The sequence below is a fragment of the Fimicolochytrium jonesii genome (genome assembly GCF_025526975.1).
Source record: "Fimicolochytrium jonesii strain JEL569 chromosome Unknown EV422scaffold_7, whole genome shotgun sequence".
Taxonomy (NCBI): Eukaryota; Fungi; Chytridiomycota; class Chytridiomycetes; order Spizellomycetales; family Powellomycetaceae; genus Fimicolochytrium; species Fimicolochytrium jonesii.
In genome coordinates, this window is record NW_026515674.1 from 651,376 (window position 1) to 664,958 (window position 13,583).

Below are 13,583 nucleotides of genomic sequence, written 5' to 3' on the forward strand. Positions count from 1 at the left end.
GACGGCGAAATCAGCACCATGAGCCGTCACGTGAGGGAAATTCAATGCCATTTTTGGCAGGAGGCACAGAATTTGACAGCGCGTCCCCTTTCTGGAGGCCCGTCAGCGTCTGACATAAGCTTTTCCCCCACAAACCCGCTCTGTGAATCCCCATAGCGAGTCTCCACGGAAGGGTGAGACACCAAATAAGGGTAAAGCTTATGGACCCCCACAGGGAATGTCCGGGATTTCGAAAAGGAAGACGTATGAAACACGAACCACTTGGAGGTGACAGCAACCAAGTTTCCTCAAAAGCCGCAAACTCGTCGCGGCGTTCTGAGCACGGGAAAAGCCCAACTTCTGTGCCCTGCGAAATCAACTTTGCAGGCATAATGAGCACCTTGACTGAACCGGCCACAATGTTGAGCGTAGATCAATCGGCTACGATCTCACCTTTTGTCAGATCGCATACACCACCTCTCGTCGATTTGCCTATGCAACCAACAACGAAGTCACCATCAACAAGGATATCCGCAGTGCCACATACGCATTCCACCACTACGAACCCCAAAATCGCCACACTCCTCAGCCTCCCGCCCGAAACCCTCACCCAAATCGCGCTCCTCACCTCTATCCCAACCCTCTCGGCACTCCGTCTCACCCACCGCTACCTCGCTCGTGCCCTCCCAACACCGCAACACCTCCTCAACATCGAGCTCACGCACCTGCTCACGACCTACACCCCCGACGAAGCGCTGGGCCGCGCCGTCATCCGCGGGAGCTATCTGGCCAACATCAAGTGGGGCGCGGTAGCGGATATCGGTCACGAAGCACATGTGAGGCTCGTTGCGGGCGTGTTGAGGCGCGGGGCGAGGTGGACTAGGGCTTTCGTGTATGTCTGGGGTCGTGGGGCCAGGGAGGTTGGAGGCGAAAGTGAGGAAACAGCGAATGAGTATGGTGTCGGGACCGCTCAGCTGGCGCCTGCGGTCGAGGGAAACGTGTTGGCGGGCATTCTGGGCGTAGATTTCGAGGCCGAAGCGGAGGGTCGTGGCGGCGGCATCACGGAGGTACTCGATGCGGCGGGGGTTGCGGACCGGCATCTACTGTGGCAGATCGCGAGGGAGTCGTCGCCCTGCAGTGGCTCTATCGCGCGACCGATCCCACCAAGTGATCCGACGCTGTATGGATTGTGGTTGTGGGAGGTGCAGGTGGTTGTGATTAGGCGCTGGTGCAAGATCTTTGGTGAGAGGGGCGATGCCGAGATGGTTCGCACTTTCATTCCTGCGCTTGGCTTGTTCGAAGTTGCCGCGTTGAGCAGATGTGCCGAGGTGGTGGGTGAGGCGCATCGGATGTGGTCGAAAGCTAGGTGAAGCAAAGTTCCCACGACACATATTCTGTAAAATACCTGGTCCCTTCCTGCTCTCCATGAGAGTGTTGTGTTCATGTAATGGCCATATCAAATGTACATGTACGAAAACAAGTCTTGTCTAAAAAAAGTAAAAGTGACAGAAAGATCGCTACAAGAGATGAAAATGGAGGACTATATATACAAGTGGCCGTAATCACGCTCTCTTTCCCCATATCCAGATCAAGGGGGCCGAAATCAGCGACTATACTGCTCTATCATCTCTTCCAAATGACACTCAACCGACTCTTGACTTTGTTCCCCACCGACGCACTCCTCGGTCTCCCGGCGGTGCCCATCTGCGACCCCAAATCCCCACCCACCATCGGGTACGCATCAAAGTCATCCGGAATAGGCGGAGGCGTCGGTGGAACCATCAACGAATCCGATGACCCGCGAAACTCGCCCAACGTATCTCGGCGGACGCGATGGGCGAATGTCCATGTTCCTGACGGGGCGGTAGGTGTGCGGCCCTCGCCGCCGAGGGTATATTGCTGCTGATCCGACGCCGAGGACGTTTCTGCCGCTGAACCTGACGGGAACAGTTCGCGGTCGAGGTGGAACATGGATCGGTCGTCCTCTGATTCCCTGCCACCGATCACTGATACGGACTCACTTGAGTTGTTGGAGTTCAGACTGGATCCGAAGGAGCTGACGCTGCCCAGTCGTTTGCGGTCGCTGTAGTTTGCATCCTTCGAGGAGGCTTCCCGGTCTGCGCCACCCTGGTGGTGGTGGTGCTGGCTATGCAGCGGTGAAGAAACGGTGCTACTTGAATGCATAAGCGACTTGAAGAACTGTTTCGCATTGTTGCCCGTTTTCCGATGCGTATGAGACGAGTGGTGATGATTCGCTCCTCGAATCCGCCGTTCCATCTCCTGCGTAAACGTCCCGCCCGACAGGGACGATTCGCTGCGCGACAGCCCCGAAAACTCTGTAAGCTGCTTCGAGGTCCCGTGTGGAAATTTCGAACCTTTCCGCTGCGGAGGGACGGGTGACGAGATGGTGCTTCGGCTGAAATCCCGTTGCAAGGCGTCCCAGTCTGTTATCAGCGTCTCGGGCGGTTTGATGTCCATCAGCAGATCTACGCTCGGTGCGGCTGCAAGTGGAGCGACGGGCAGTAGCTCCGACGAGGATTGCAGTACGTCCTCCGTGCTTCTAGAGGCGGTGCCATACGCTTGTATCGACGACCGAGATGACATTTCCGACGATCGTCCCACCGGATCCGACTCTGCTCGCGGGCGCGGCGACAGGGTGATTTTCGGGTTAAAGCTGTACTCGTTCAGTTCGTCTCCGATCAAGGCAGCGAGGTACTCCTCGCTCTCTGCATGCAACGACGGTTTCCGCAGTAGCGTTTCGTGCGGCGTGTTCATGAACTCCGCGTGGCGGGCTTTCAGTGTTCGACATTCATCGACCAACCCAGCCAGCAGCGGTATCCGCGGCGCTTGCTCCAGCAACGCATCCATGTTGCCGTCGAAAAACTGGTACAGGCATTCAACGTCCTTTCTCGGTAAAGGATGCAACCGCGTAACGTCAGATGGTGAGAGCTCCAGAGGCTCTGGGGGTATCGTAGATATTCTATCAATGAAGCCTCTCATTGACGTAATGTTTTGTGCAATGAATGCGTTACATTGCACCATGTATGGTTCCTTCGATCCAAAATCGGTCAGGTTGGCCAGGTTCTGAAGGATCTTGGCGACGAGGGTGAACGTGCGTGATGTGGGCGGGTCCGGGTGGTCGGGTATCAAGTTGAACAACTTTGGGTGTAAAATGGCGGGACAGAAGAAGCGGAGGAAGATGAAGCCGCTGATTGCTGCGTATGGGATCGATTGGTTGCTTTCCACGTCTTGTGGCCATTTTCGATCTACCTCCATCCGGATGTGTGCGAAGACTTCGCGGAGGACTGATGGACATTGCTCGTATGAACTGGATATTGCGACCCAGAAGTCATCTGTCACGCCCAACAGTCGGTCCCAGTTCTCGGCTAGTAGTTCGGGGCGAGCGATGCGAGTCGCGTCAACTTCACAGTGCATGTTGGTGGAGTAGACATGTTTCACAAGAATCCCAATGGTGGACGACAGGTAATCCATTCCGACCATCTTCATGAACTGGTCCACAGCCTTGGTGGCCAAAGTATTGCCTCGGAACACTATGTTTGGATTCTCCGTCTGCCTGATCTCATCGCTCAACAGATTCTTGAGAGCAGCTACTCCATCTCCTCTCGCCGTCATGATGTTCATAAACACCTTGGCGACGGACTCTCGTTGCATCCCGCATACTGCACCCAGCGCCTTGACGCATGTCAGCGACTTCTCCGTCACCAGATCGACGAACCGCAAGTACTGCGAGCGCGGCAACAGCTGTTGAGTGTTGGAGTGGAATCCTATCCGAATCGAACCAGAAGAGGGCGCTTCCGGCTTACTAATTTGCGGGAGCTGCTTTATCGGGTACCACTGTTCCGTCCGCGAAGAAGCCTTCGGATTGAATAGGTTGATACTGACGTAGCCAATATCCTGGCTGCCGTTGAAGATGACCACCCGTAACCGATTGTAGTGTGGGCACACATTGACGAACTCGAACTCCTCTCCCCAGAATGGTGCAGTTGCGCCCTTCTTCGTTGTACGTGCTTGCTTCACATCGTCCAGCAATGCGATGCAATACACGCTCATGTCGGAGTTGGGCGCTGGGCTGTGCAGATCTTTCGCCTCCATCACTGATAGCTGGAAAGACCTGATCACCGCATAGTCTTCTTCCTCGTTTTCTGAGACTTGCGATCTCACACCATCCTTCTCTCGGAGCAATATTCCTTTTATGCAACAGGACGCGAATGCACGAAGATCGCTCATCCAATTCTGCTTTTCCACCGCCGATTCGGCGATGAGATTGTACGTCTCTTTCCCGCGTTGTGTTAGACATATTATCTGAAAACAGTGCGGCCGCGCAAAATAGCTGTTATCCAGATCATGGATCGCACTGTGACGCAGGGGTAGAATCTCGATGGGTGGCGTGTCTGTGTTCGGGCTGTCAAAGCCCAACAGAGTCTGCGCCTCTCTCAGAAAGACAAAATAGCGCGGCTGCCACCCCCTCGTGAAATCTCCTCGTTTCAGCAACATTCTCCCCGTCCTCGCCGGTTGTGGTATGCTAGATGGGAAGACGCCTTCGAAAGCGTGCGCGTCCTCGTCGATTGTGTGGCACTGCGTGAAAGCATCCATATCCCCTTCGATATCGATTGCTTTGTAGTCCGCGATGCAGTTATCGAACGATTCTAAGATTGTGCCCTGATATGTTCGTTCCATGTGTAAGGTGTCGCCCAAGATCTTTTTCACGGCCTGAAAGCGGCCTTGCTCGTTCTGTCGTAGATCCTTGTACATCGTCGGAAGCACGTGGCCGTAATACTGCTCCTGGCAGTTTTTGCAGATGTCTCCGAAAACTAGAAGGACTTCATTGGCCGCATCAGCTTTCTCAGAGGCTTCCACGGCTCGGGTGGTGAGCTAGGTTCTATTGATTAGAGGCGAGCAGTCTGGAGGCATATACTTGTTCGACCATGTGTGACATACTTTTTCCATCTCTCGATCCTTCACCCCTCGAGCTGATCCGGCTTTGCATTTGTTGTTGGCCTCAATAGCCTGTGTCTGTAAATTACGATATTCGCTTCTAGCCTGGGCCGAGGTACTGCGTCAGGAAGCTTTCCAGTTCAGTAAGTCCTGAGCTGGTGTTGTACCTGTTTGAAAGCCGCTCCCGCTTGATCCCATCGTTTCATAAAGTCCGCATTCCGGTTGACATGCACCTTATGCGCGACCTCCATGTCCCTGATTAACATCAGGAACGGGTCCAATATTGTGTTTTGCAGAGACAGCGCAAGATTTCTCTGTGGAACGCCGAAAAGTGAGCCGCGAGATCCCTCTTCCTTCGAGAAACGAAAGATTACCCACATGAGTTTCCGCAGACTTCCGGATCTGATCCACGTAGTCGTAGAATGTTTGCCACAACGACCTGAGCGAACGATCGCGGTGAGCAGAGGGCATAGTGGCGCCTGCCGAACATCCCAGATCATCCAAAATTGACATACGTTCCAGTGACATCCCCTCTATTTAACTCGCGCATCGACTGCCCCACGCCTTTCATGCCGCCATCGAGGTCAGGCACCTGTGCCCCGTGCTGGGAGGGTCTTTGAGCGCCTTGTGCTAGTTTGTCTACGACGGGAGAAAGTTTAGCATCGCCGTCTACGAAAGCGGAATCTCGGATTATAGCAGTTCTGGAAGGCCATACATAGACCCTTGGCATATTCCATCTCGAGCTGCGACCTCTTCTTCAGGAGAAGGGCCAATTCCTTGCATTGTCGCACCGAGTCCTCACTATACTGTAAGGCGCTCTCGCATGTCATCGTCGACGGGAGTGTCGTCGAGCACAGATGGCGGCCGGTACAGACTTCACTCAAACGATACGCCCGCCGAACGTGGCCGTGTGCGTGACCGCCTAAATGTGAGTCGATGGAGCCTGAATTTGGCGTACTTGACGTGTAAGTTGCCTGACTCAGAGGTGGGCGGCGCAGGAGTAGGGCTTGCCGGTCGAAGCCTGAGAAGGGCAGTTGGGCCGCACAGCGACTTGGCGGCGGCGAGTGGGCGCTTTACGAGGAATTTCCAAAGTCCAGCTCTTTCGTCGCCGGTCGGTCTAGGTATCCACCTTCCGTCCTTCCTGCCAGCGAGTTCTGTTTGCCAAGTTGCCAACGGTGTCAGGTTTGAACTTTTCGAGTACACTATGACCCCTGCGCTCGCAGTTCCATGACAAGGCGCTTGCTTATTCCTAGTAGTTGCCTTATTGCAATCACACAGTATATACTCTGCCTGGGTGCGTGGGTTGGCTCAGGTGGCTGCTGCACTAAACCAGCAAGCCCCGAGACCGTGGATCCGGCCGGCGCTCAATGCAATTAAATATCAACTTGTGATTCGTGACAATACCCGAAAACAAAAGGATTTCAACAGCTTCCGCCGATCATTCCTTGACTAGGGCAATTTTTACAGCAACGCACACAACACAGCGCCAAGTCTGTGAACTGCTCAACAGCGGCAACGCCCCCCCAGTTCGGACATGCATGCGGCCCTCGAATGCGCGCATATAAATTTGGGCGAGGCCGGCGTGTCCGGTGCTATGCGTTCCATAGTTTCCCAGCTGTCTCATAATACCGGTGGACTCCCATAAATCCAAGTTCCCCCAGTTATCAAATCCACCAATCGAGTTAGTACAGTTAGTTCGTACAGCATAGCGAAGGATGAAGACCTCAGAGGCCCACATTTTGAGGGCAAGCGTGCCGTCGGAGTTTGCCCGTTTTGGTGCGTACTGTCAATTTCTACATCGTCCGAGAAGAAAGTGTCATAGAAAGTGTTATCTCTATATAGAGAGAAAGTGACACGAATCGCTGTTTTGTCATTATAGAAATCGAGTTGACACATGAGCCTCAGCTCGCCCACTACATCGACCCAGCAACCGGTGCCGAGAAACCCACCAAATCGCACCCCCTGCAAAGTCTTTGCGTGGCCGGCCGCGTTCATGTCCACTTGAAGAAGCAAGTTAAAGCACAAGCATTAGGCATCCGCTTCTTCGGAATCGAAGAGGATGAAGCTCATTTCAACGATGAAACATACATGGGCGGGTACAACACAAACCGAAGTGCCCTTCCGGACGAATCCAAGACGTTCTGGGAGGGAAAGGTCCTCGATCCGGGCGAATACGTCTACGATTTTGAATTTGCTTTCAAGCCACAAGCTCCCGCGACCTTCAGAGCGTCCTACTGTCGCCTGTTGTACAAGCTGCACGCTGTTGTCACTCCAGGCAAGAACTGGATGGGCATCCGACCTCCGAACATAGTCTGCGAAAAGATCGTCTGGCTGAAGAAACTCATGATCGCCCCTCCGCCCGCCGCGTTCCCAAAGGTGTTCCCGGACGAACCGCACAACGTTGAAACACTTCCCGGCCTGACGAACGAGCAGACCACGGTCGCCGATATCGGTGCCGCACATCTGACCTTGACGACCGCGAAACGGATCATATTCGACAAGGAGGGCGACACCAAGCCCGGCCACCTCGAGCTGCAACTCAACGTCGTTCCGAAGCCTGGCATCGCCACACCGCCCACCGTTGCCATGCAATCGGTAGAATTCGGCTTCCGCGAGTTCCTGGCGTCGAACTACACCATGACCAAAACAGAGGCCATGGTTTCATTTGCCTTGTCTTTGGGCCTCCCAGGGCCGGGCTCAACCATATCCTCCACCGCTGGGGTAGGTGCTGGGTTAGGCGGCGATGCTGGCGGCGACCTGAGATACATCTCCGGGCCACAAAAGTACCAACTGGGAACCCAAGCACGGGTCACCGAACCCAGCGTTTTCCTCCTTCAATTCGTGAAGCCGCAGCAGTGGCACGATGATGTCCTAGGGCGAAGAACCTCGTGCATGCACTATGTAGAGGGCAAAGTGTCGTTGACCATTGACGGGAAGAAGGAAAAGGTCAAATTTCGCATGCCTATCAGCGTGCATGGGAGTCCGTCAGTATGGCAAGACTTTGGCGCAGACTTTACCGGCTTGGCGTTGGACGAAGGAGCTCCCAGCCCCAAGAGTTCCCGCACTGATGCTCCGGCATATTCTCCTTAAGGACCAGTCCTTTGTGAAGAAGTTGTACTGTACATGGGAATTGTTTAGCTGTTTTGAATCTGGCTGTTTGTATATACATAGGAGGGCATCCCTGATCCCGCTATATAGTTCTTTAGTTTCTTGGGAAGAGCAGCAACTACCTCTTACTCGCGATTGTTGTGCGATATCTACTACGTAATCAGACTTTCATAAGCCGTTCCATCATAAGCCTCGTTATCGTCGTTTGATCTCCCGGCGCCATGTGCCCAGCTCTCGTTAACACTACCCGTCTTAACTGCCTATACTCTGTAACATACCCTACCACTTCGTCTCCAACATTCCACACAACACGCTCAGCGTCACGGTACCCAGCGGCTCCATCCCAATCCAGGTTTTCGATCCACTCTGTTTGGCCAAGCGGGCCGTCACGAAAATCGAACTGGCCTTGAAAGAGGAGGACGCGGCAGGAGTCGGAGTTGAGAATGTTGAGAATGGCCGGGACGGCGGACTTCATGACGTCGGCTGTGAGCAGGGTTTTGATGAAGGGAGAGCGGGCGTGGAATGCGGGTGGGCACCCTTCGTCGCCAACCCGCCTCACTCCATCCTGGATTTGCGTCGCAGCGCGACAGACATTGATAGCCCTCCGCACATCCTCACGGGACAAGAACCGATCCAGCGTCGAATGGTCCGTCTGCGTCGAACCTTTCCGCACATCGTACGCGTTCACACCTCCAGTGACATTGGCTACATACTCAAACAGCCGCGTCCGCGCCACCGTCGCGTCCACCCACCGCTTGCTTCCCGCGAGAGCTGTGGCATCCTGGGCAAACGTGTCCACCACCCGCGCTTGAGATCCAGTTAGGAGTCCTAACGCGAGTCCTAATGGCGCGTGGGCTTTGATTTGGGTGGTTGGGTCGGTGAGGCCGTCCCCGATAGCAATGCCCTCCAACGGTAGTTTGCGCTCATTCGAAGTCGACGCAGCCGCGTTCCGCGCCAGAATGGCGGCTGCGAGCTCCGGGACGTATTTGCCCGCGTACGATTCACCGGCGAGGTAGAGCGGTCGGGAGGATTGTTCCGGAAACACCGCGTAGAACTTGTCGAGAAACGATATGAGGTCCCTGCTGATCGCCGGCTGGTTGGTCGGGTAGCCTTCATGGTACGCCGGTAGCGCTTCGTCGTCTTCCAGTCTCCTAGTGAGAGGGACATTTCCTTCCTTGCCCGCGCCTACGAAACTGTAACCCGTGCCGACCGGATTATCAACAAACAGCAAGGACATGCCCCGACTCCACGTTTCCTTTCGTCGCCTCAGCGCTCCCGTTGCATTGTTGATCTCAAACGGTCCCATCTCCTCAAGCAACCCAATCATGGAACTTGACCCGGGTCCGCCCTGCAACCATAGCACCAGTGACGCGTTAGGGGACGCGGGTGGGAGGGCAGGGACAAACCAGAAGAATGTGTTGGCGACGTGCTGCTTCCCCTGGTTTTCAGGGGCGGTGGAGTTCGGCCATCCGTCTGGGTATGTCCTTCCAGTCGAAAAAGTACATCCATCAATCAACGATATCGAGCAAGGCGCCGGAATACCCCCCGATATATCTTTACCTGATGTTGATATGACCTGCATACATCTCTGCTACCGCTTTCTCCCCCGCATCCCATAGTAGTCCGTGAACCAGATACTGCGTGCGTTTCGTCAGACGATGACTGCTCTTCGTCGGCGTGTCCAATACAGGGCACCCGCCCGCGACTAAGACAGAGCCGAGATATACAAGAGCCGTAACTATCGCAAGTGCTGACATCCTAAGTTATTTCGAGACGCGATTCAGGTTAGAGTGCTCGTTGATGAGAGGTTGAGGAATAATCATGGCGAACCTGGCTCTCCAATCGGTCTGCTGGAAGTGTCCATCTTCGACGCGATGCTTCCGTTGCCATGCATATCGCCCGCGGCCCAGTTGAGGCAGCGTCATAGGGTTTGCTCTCTGACGCCGGTTCGCAAGTACTACGTAGGGATAGCTTTCAGGACTATATTATATATCTGGACACGGACAGGCAGCGAAAGGGTTTTGGGCGAGGACTTGACGGGGTGAGGGAATTGACGGCAGGCGTGAGTGACTCAGAGTCCGCGCGATGACGGCCTGACTCTTAACTTACGCCTAACCCGCATCATCCCGGCTAATCACAACTTGGCGTCTCACCCCTCTCAGCCACTTCCTTCCCAGGAGCTTACTCCCACCCGTCGCTCATCCCGCCTACAGTATCTGGCTCTCGTCCCTCCTCCAGCCGCAACCGACAGTAACCCAATCCCTCAGCTGTCTCTCCCAGTAACGCCCTGCGCCCACCTCCATCTAGTCACAAAAACGGACGTTCCTCCTCGTTCTTGCGCGAAACACGATTGGTAGCGTCGGAAGAGCCATCATGAGCAAGCAAATGGGAAAGACGCTTCTGCGTTCTGCGTAAGTACTTACCAACTCAGGTTGAGCAGAACGTCGGGGCCTCCCTCTCACATTTGCTCACTGCGAGACGTTTCCGTACAGCAAGAACTATACGAAAGGATATTCCGATATCCAAATCAAAGTTAGGTAGGTTACGTGCTCATCAATGCCCATCTCGACTGCGATAGTAGACTTACATCCCTTGTCTGTAGGCAGGCGACGTCAAATGATCCGGTAGGGATTCACCACTTCTTCCGGCATTCAGGCTTCGTTGGCCACCCCGTAACCCCGCGTATTCAACATATTCAATTGCGTACTTTTACTTGTTCGAACATAGTGGGGACCGTCGGGGTCTTTGATGGCCGATATTTCCCAATCGACATACAATCAGTATGTGCAGAAATGCCCTCATTCTCTTAGCCGACTCGCAACTTACCGAGAATATTCCCTATCTCCACTTTTCTCAGCCGAGATTTCCTTGAAATCATGGAAATGGTTGATAAGCGATTGAACGATTCGGGAAAGAACTGGAGACATGTCTTCAAGGTTTGCGATTCATTTCGCGATCACGATTGTCTGCAGTTCATCTCTGATTCTCTTCCCTTTGCAAAAGGCCCTGACTCTACTGGATTACTTGCTACACACCGGAGCGGAGGCTGTCATCGCATACGCAAGGGAAAACATACATGTCATCAAAACGTTGAAAGAGTTTCAATACATTGATGATGATGGAAAAGACCAGGGAGCGAATGGTAAAAGGATGCGAATTTCATGAAGCGAGAACAGCCTCTCTGACCGATGTGTGTTGTCCTTTGGCAGTGCGTCAGAAGTGCAAGGACATAGTAGCCTTACTGGCAGACGAGACACGATTACGCGAAGCACGCCAGACACGGGCAGATATGCGGGGTCGCATGGGTGGCAGCGGATCAAGGCCAGAAAATGACGGTTCGGGTTCAGGCGCATACTATAATGAGGATTTTGAATTACAAAAAGCGCTTGAAGAAAGTAAGAAGACAGCGCAACAAGATCAGAAACGTAGAGCCGGAGAGGACAAGGAGTAAGCTTCAGATATTGCTTTTCGCAAACTGTTTCTGCTCCATCGGAAATCCTGATGTTCAAATGTTCTCAGGGAAGAAGAACTCCGACGAGCGTTGGAGCTTAGTGAGAAAGAGGCGATCGAAAGGCGTATGCGGGAAAGGGACGAAGCAGCGGCGAAAGCTGCTGCCGAACCAGCCAAGGACAACATCATCGATTTCTTTGGCGGTCTCGAAGACACCACTCCAGCAAACCCTTACGCCCAACAACCGCAACAAACACAAACCTCGTATGATCCATTCTCTGGATTTGGCGGGGCGGATCCCTTTGCTGCTCAGCAGCAGCAGCAATTGCAGCAGCAGTATGCATTGCAGCAGCAACAACAGCTGGCTCTCCAACAGCAGCTTGCTCAACAACAATTCCAGCAGAACCAAATGTTGCAAAATCAAATGCAAAACTCCAACCCATTCGGTACGGCCCCGGCAAACCCTATGCAGGATCAACTCACCGGAAACAACGACGCACTGGCTCGTGGAAGGTAATTATAGCAAGTTGTGAAGCGCCGTACGCTTTTGGCGCAGACTCTCAAACATATCCCAACACAGTGGCCCGATCGATCCATTCGCGAGTCTTGCCGCTAGCCGCACAGGCGGGTAAGCATCCTCAATACTCGGTTGACCTCTCTGTCATGTGCTCTAAACTTATCCTCCCTTGCTGTAGCGCAAGCGGAGCAACGCAGTCGAATCCGTTCGGGGTAGCACAAGGGGCCGGGAACGACATTTTTGGGGGCGGCAATCAGCAGGTACTCCGAAATTTCCTTCAGAATGTTGTATCTTCACCCGTAACTAATGTCAAGGATGGTGTATAGAGCCTCGCAAACCAGTCGACAGGTGGAGGATTTGGCAATGCCGCTCAAGTGTCCGCACACAACACTGGCAGTGGGTTTGGCGGATTCAATCAGGGTCAGGCGCAGAACCTTGGAGGAGGCTTTGGAGGCTTTGGTCAGGGCGGACAAGCAATCCAGCAGCATAATACGGGCGGTAACTTGGGAAGCAACTTGGGAGGTTTTGGTACCCAACCGCTCCAAGCCCACAACACAGGTGGACCATTTGGCAACAGGGGGGGTATTCCTGCACATCTGACTGGAGGAGGATTAGGCGGCTTTGGCGGCGCTGGATCCCAGGTAACAATGCCATTAGGCTTTTTTCATTCGAAAGGCATATGCTAACCATCTGATCCCGCGAGCAGCCTATTTCCCAGCACAACACAGGGAGTGGCTTCGGAACGCCCGCTCAAGGCACTGGTGGCTTCAACACACCAAACAAATCCGCCAACGACCTTGTCAACTTGGACGCCTCCAGTTTGATGAAGGGAAGCGGCTCAGGGGCCGCCAACAACTTTGGCCTCCCCGCCGCAAAGAATCCCTTCGCCACAGCCGGAACCAGTGCTGGTGGAAAATTCCAATGGGAGGCGCCAAAACCCTCCCAGCCCACCCTCGCTCAACTTGCCACCCAAAACACCACTCAAAGCACATTCGGCGGTGGTGGCTTCAACGGTGCAGGCGGCAACAACAACAACGCTTTCGGTGGCATGCAGACCGGATTCGGCGGCGCTTTCCCACAACAACAGCAGCAACAGCAACAGCAGCAACCATTCTTCGGCGGCGGGGTTCAAGGCGGCCAAGGCTTCGGAAACCCCCAGCAAGGCGCCACATCTTTCGGTGGCCAACAACAGCAAGGGTTCCAGCAACAGCAAAACGCGTTCGGCCAGAACCCATTTGGCGCTCAGCAAAACCAGCATAATCAGCAGCAAATGGGAGGTGGATCCTTCTTCTGATTCTGAAAGCGGTTAAATATGCCGAAGTGAGATGCAGTATCTCCTCCGAAAACCCAATCGTTTTTGTGGTCATCCCCTCCTTCATCGACGTTGATATCCCACCCCTTTTCCTTTACTTCCACGAGAACCTCAGCGGAGGTTTCTTACACCAGCCTCCAACAACCTCATTGTCCTTTACGTCCCTCTTCTAATACACTTGAACGCATCGAGACTCTTTCAATCGGTCGCACGAAACGCTTGATGCCGTTTGGCCCACTGTCAAAGACGCGTAGCATTTGA

General features: G+C 54.0%; 5 protein-coding genes across 5 annotated transcripts; 3 read left to right on the forward strand and 2 right to left on the reverse strand.

Moving 5' to 3' along the window:
- Positions 1-196: 196 nt before the first annotated feature.
- On the forward strand, positions 197-1,428 carry EV422DRAFT_524672 (uncharacterized protein). Its single transcript, XM_053069995.1, has one exon. It carries the CDS (start codon positions 201-203, stop codon positions 1,347-1,349), a length of 1,149 nt encoding a protein of 382 aa, XP_052926904.1. The 5' UTR covers positions 197-200; the 3' UTR covers positions 1,350-1,428.
- Positions 1,429-1,475: 47 nt separating this feature from the next.
- Positions 1,476-5,107, reverse strand: EV422DRAFT_405988 (uncharacterized protein). Its single transcript, XM_053066986.1, has 3 exons — positions 5,103-5,107; positions 4,939-5,035; positions 1,476-4,872 (listed from the first exon to the last, which is right to left on the reverse strand). The coding sequence occupies exons 2-3, from the start codon at positions 4,945-4,947 to the stop codon at positions 1,603-1,605; spliced, it is 3,279 nt and encodes a 1,092-aa protein (XP_052926905.1). The 5' UTR covers positions 4,948-5,035; positions 5,103-5,107; the 3' UTR covers positions 1,476-1,602.
- Positions 5,108-6,650: 1,543 nt separating this feature from the next.
- On the forward strand, positions 6,651-8,025 carry EV422DRAFT_566274 (uncharacterized protein; the record flags this gene model as incomplete). The annotated part of the gene is made up of 2 exons (XM_053072413.1): positions 6,651-6,711; positions 6,815-8,025. 2 exons carry the CDS (start codon positions 6,651-6,653, stop codon positions 8,023-8,025), a joined length of 1,272 nt encoding a protein of 423 aa, XP_052926906.1.
- A 178-nt stretch (positions 8,026-8,203) lies between these two features.
- Positions 8,204-9,800, reverse strand: EV422DRAFT_566275 (Alpha/Beta hydrolase protein; the record flags this gene model as incomplete). Its single annotated transcript, XM_053072414.1, has 2 exons — positions 8,204-9,527; positions 9,604-9,800. The coding sequence occupies 2 exons, from the start codon at positions 9,798-9,800 to the stop codon at positions 8,204-8,206; spliced, it is 1,521 nt and encodes a 506-aa protein (XP_052926907.1).
- An 870-nt stretch (positions 9,801-10,670) lies between these two features.
- On the forward strand, positions 10,671-13,446 carry EV422DRAFT_406431 (uncharacterized protein). The gene is made up of 9 exons (XM_053066988.1): positions 10,671-10,823; positions 10,901-10,979; positions 11,047-11,185; positions 11,253-11,490; positions 11,563-12,006; positions 12,074-12,121; positions 12,189-12,270; positions 12,337-12,651; positions 12,717-13,446. Exons 1-9 carry the CDS (start codon positions 10,792-10,794, stop codon positions 13,302-13,304), a joined length of 1,965 nt encoding a protein of 654 aa, XP_052926908.1. The 5' UTR covers positions 10,671-10,791; the 3' UTR covers positions 13,305-13,446.
- Positions 13,447-13,583: the final 137 nt, after the last annotated feature.

Excerpts from the sequence above, each read along its gene's own strand:
- EV422DRAFT_524672 (XM_053069995.1), top strand. The coding sequence starts at position 201 with ATGGACCCCCACAGGGAATGTCCGGGATTTCGAAAAGGAAGACGTATG.
- EV422DRAFT_406431 (XM_053066988.1), top strand. The coding sequence starts at position 10,792 with ATGGCCGATATTTCCCAATCGACATACAATCA. Across the intron at positions 11,186-11,252 it reads AAAAGACCAGGGAGCGAATG|TGCGTCAGAAGTGCAAGGAC; the intron begins GTAAAAGGATGC and ends GTCCTTTGGCAG. Across the intron at positions 11,491-11,562 it reads AGAGCCGGAGAGGACAAGGA|GGAAGAAGAACTCCGACGAG; the intron begins GTAAGCTTCAGA and ends AAATGTTCTCAG.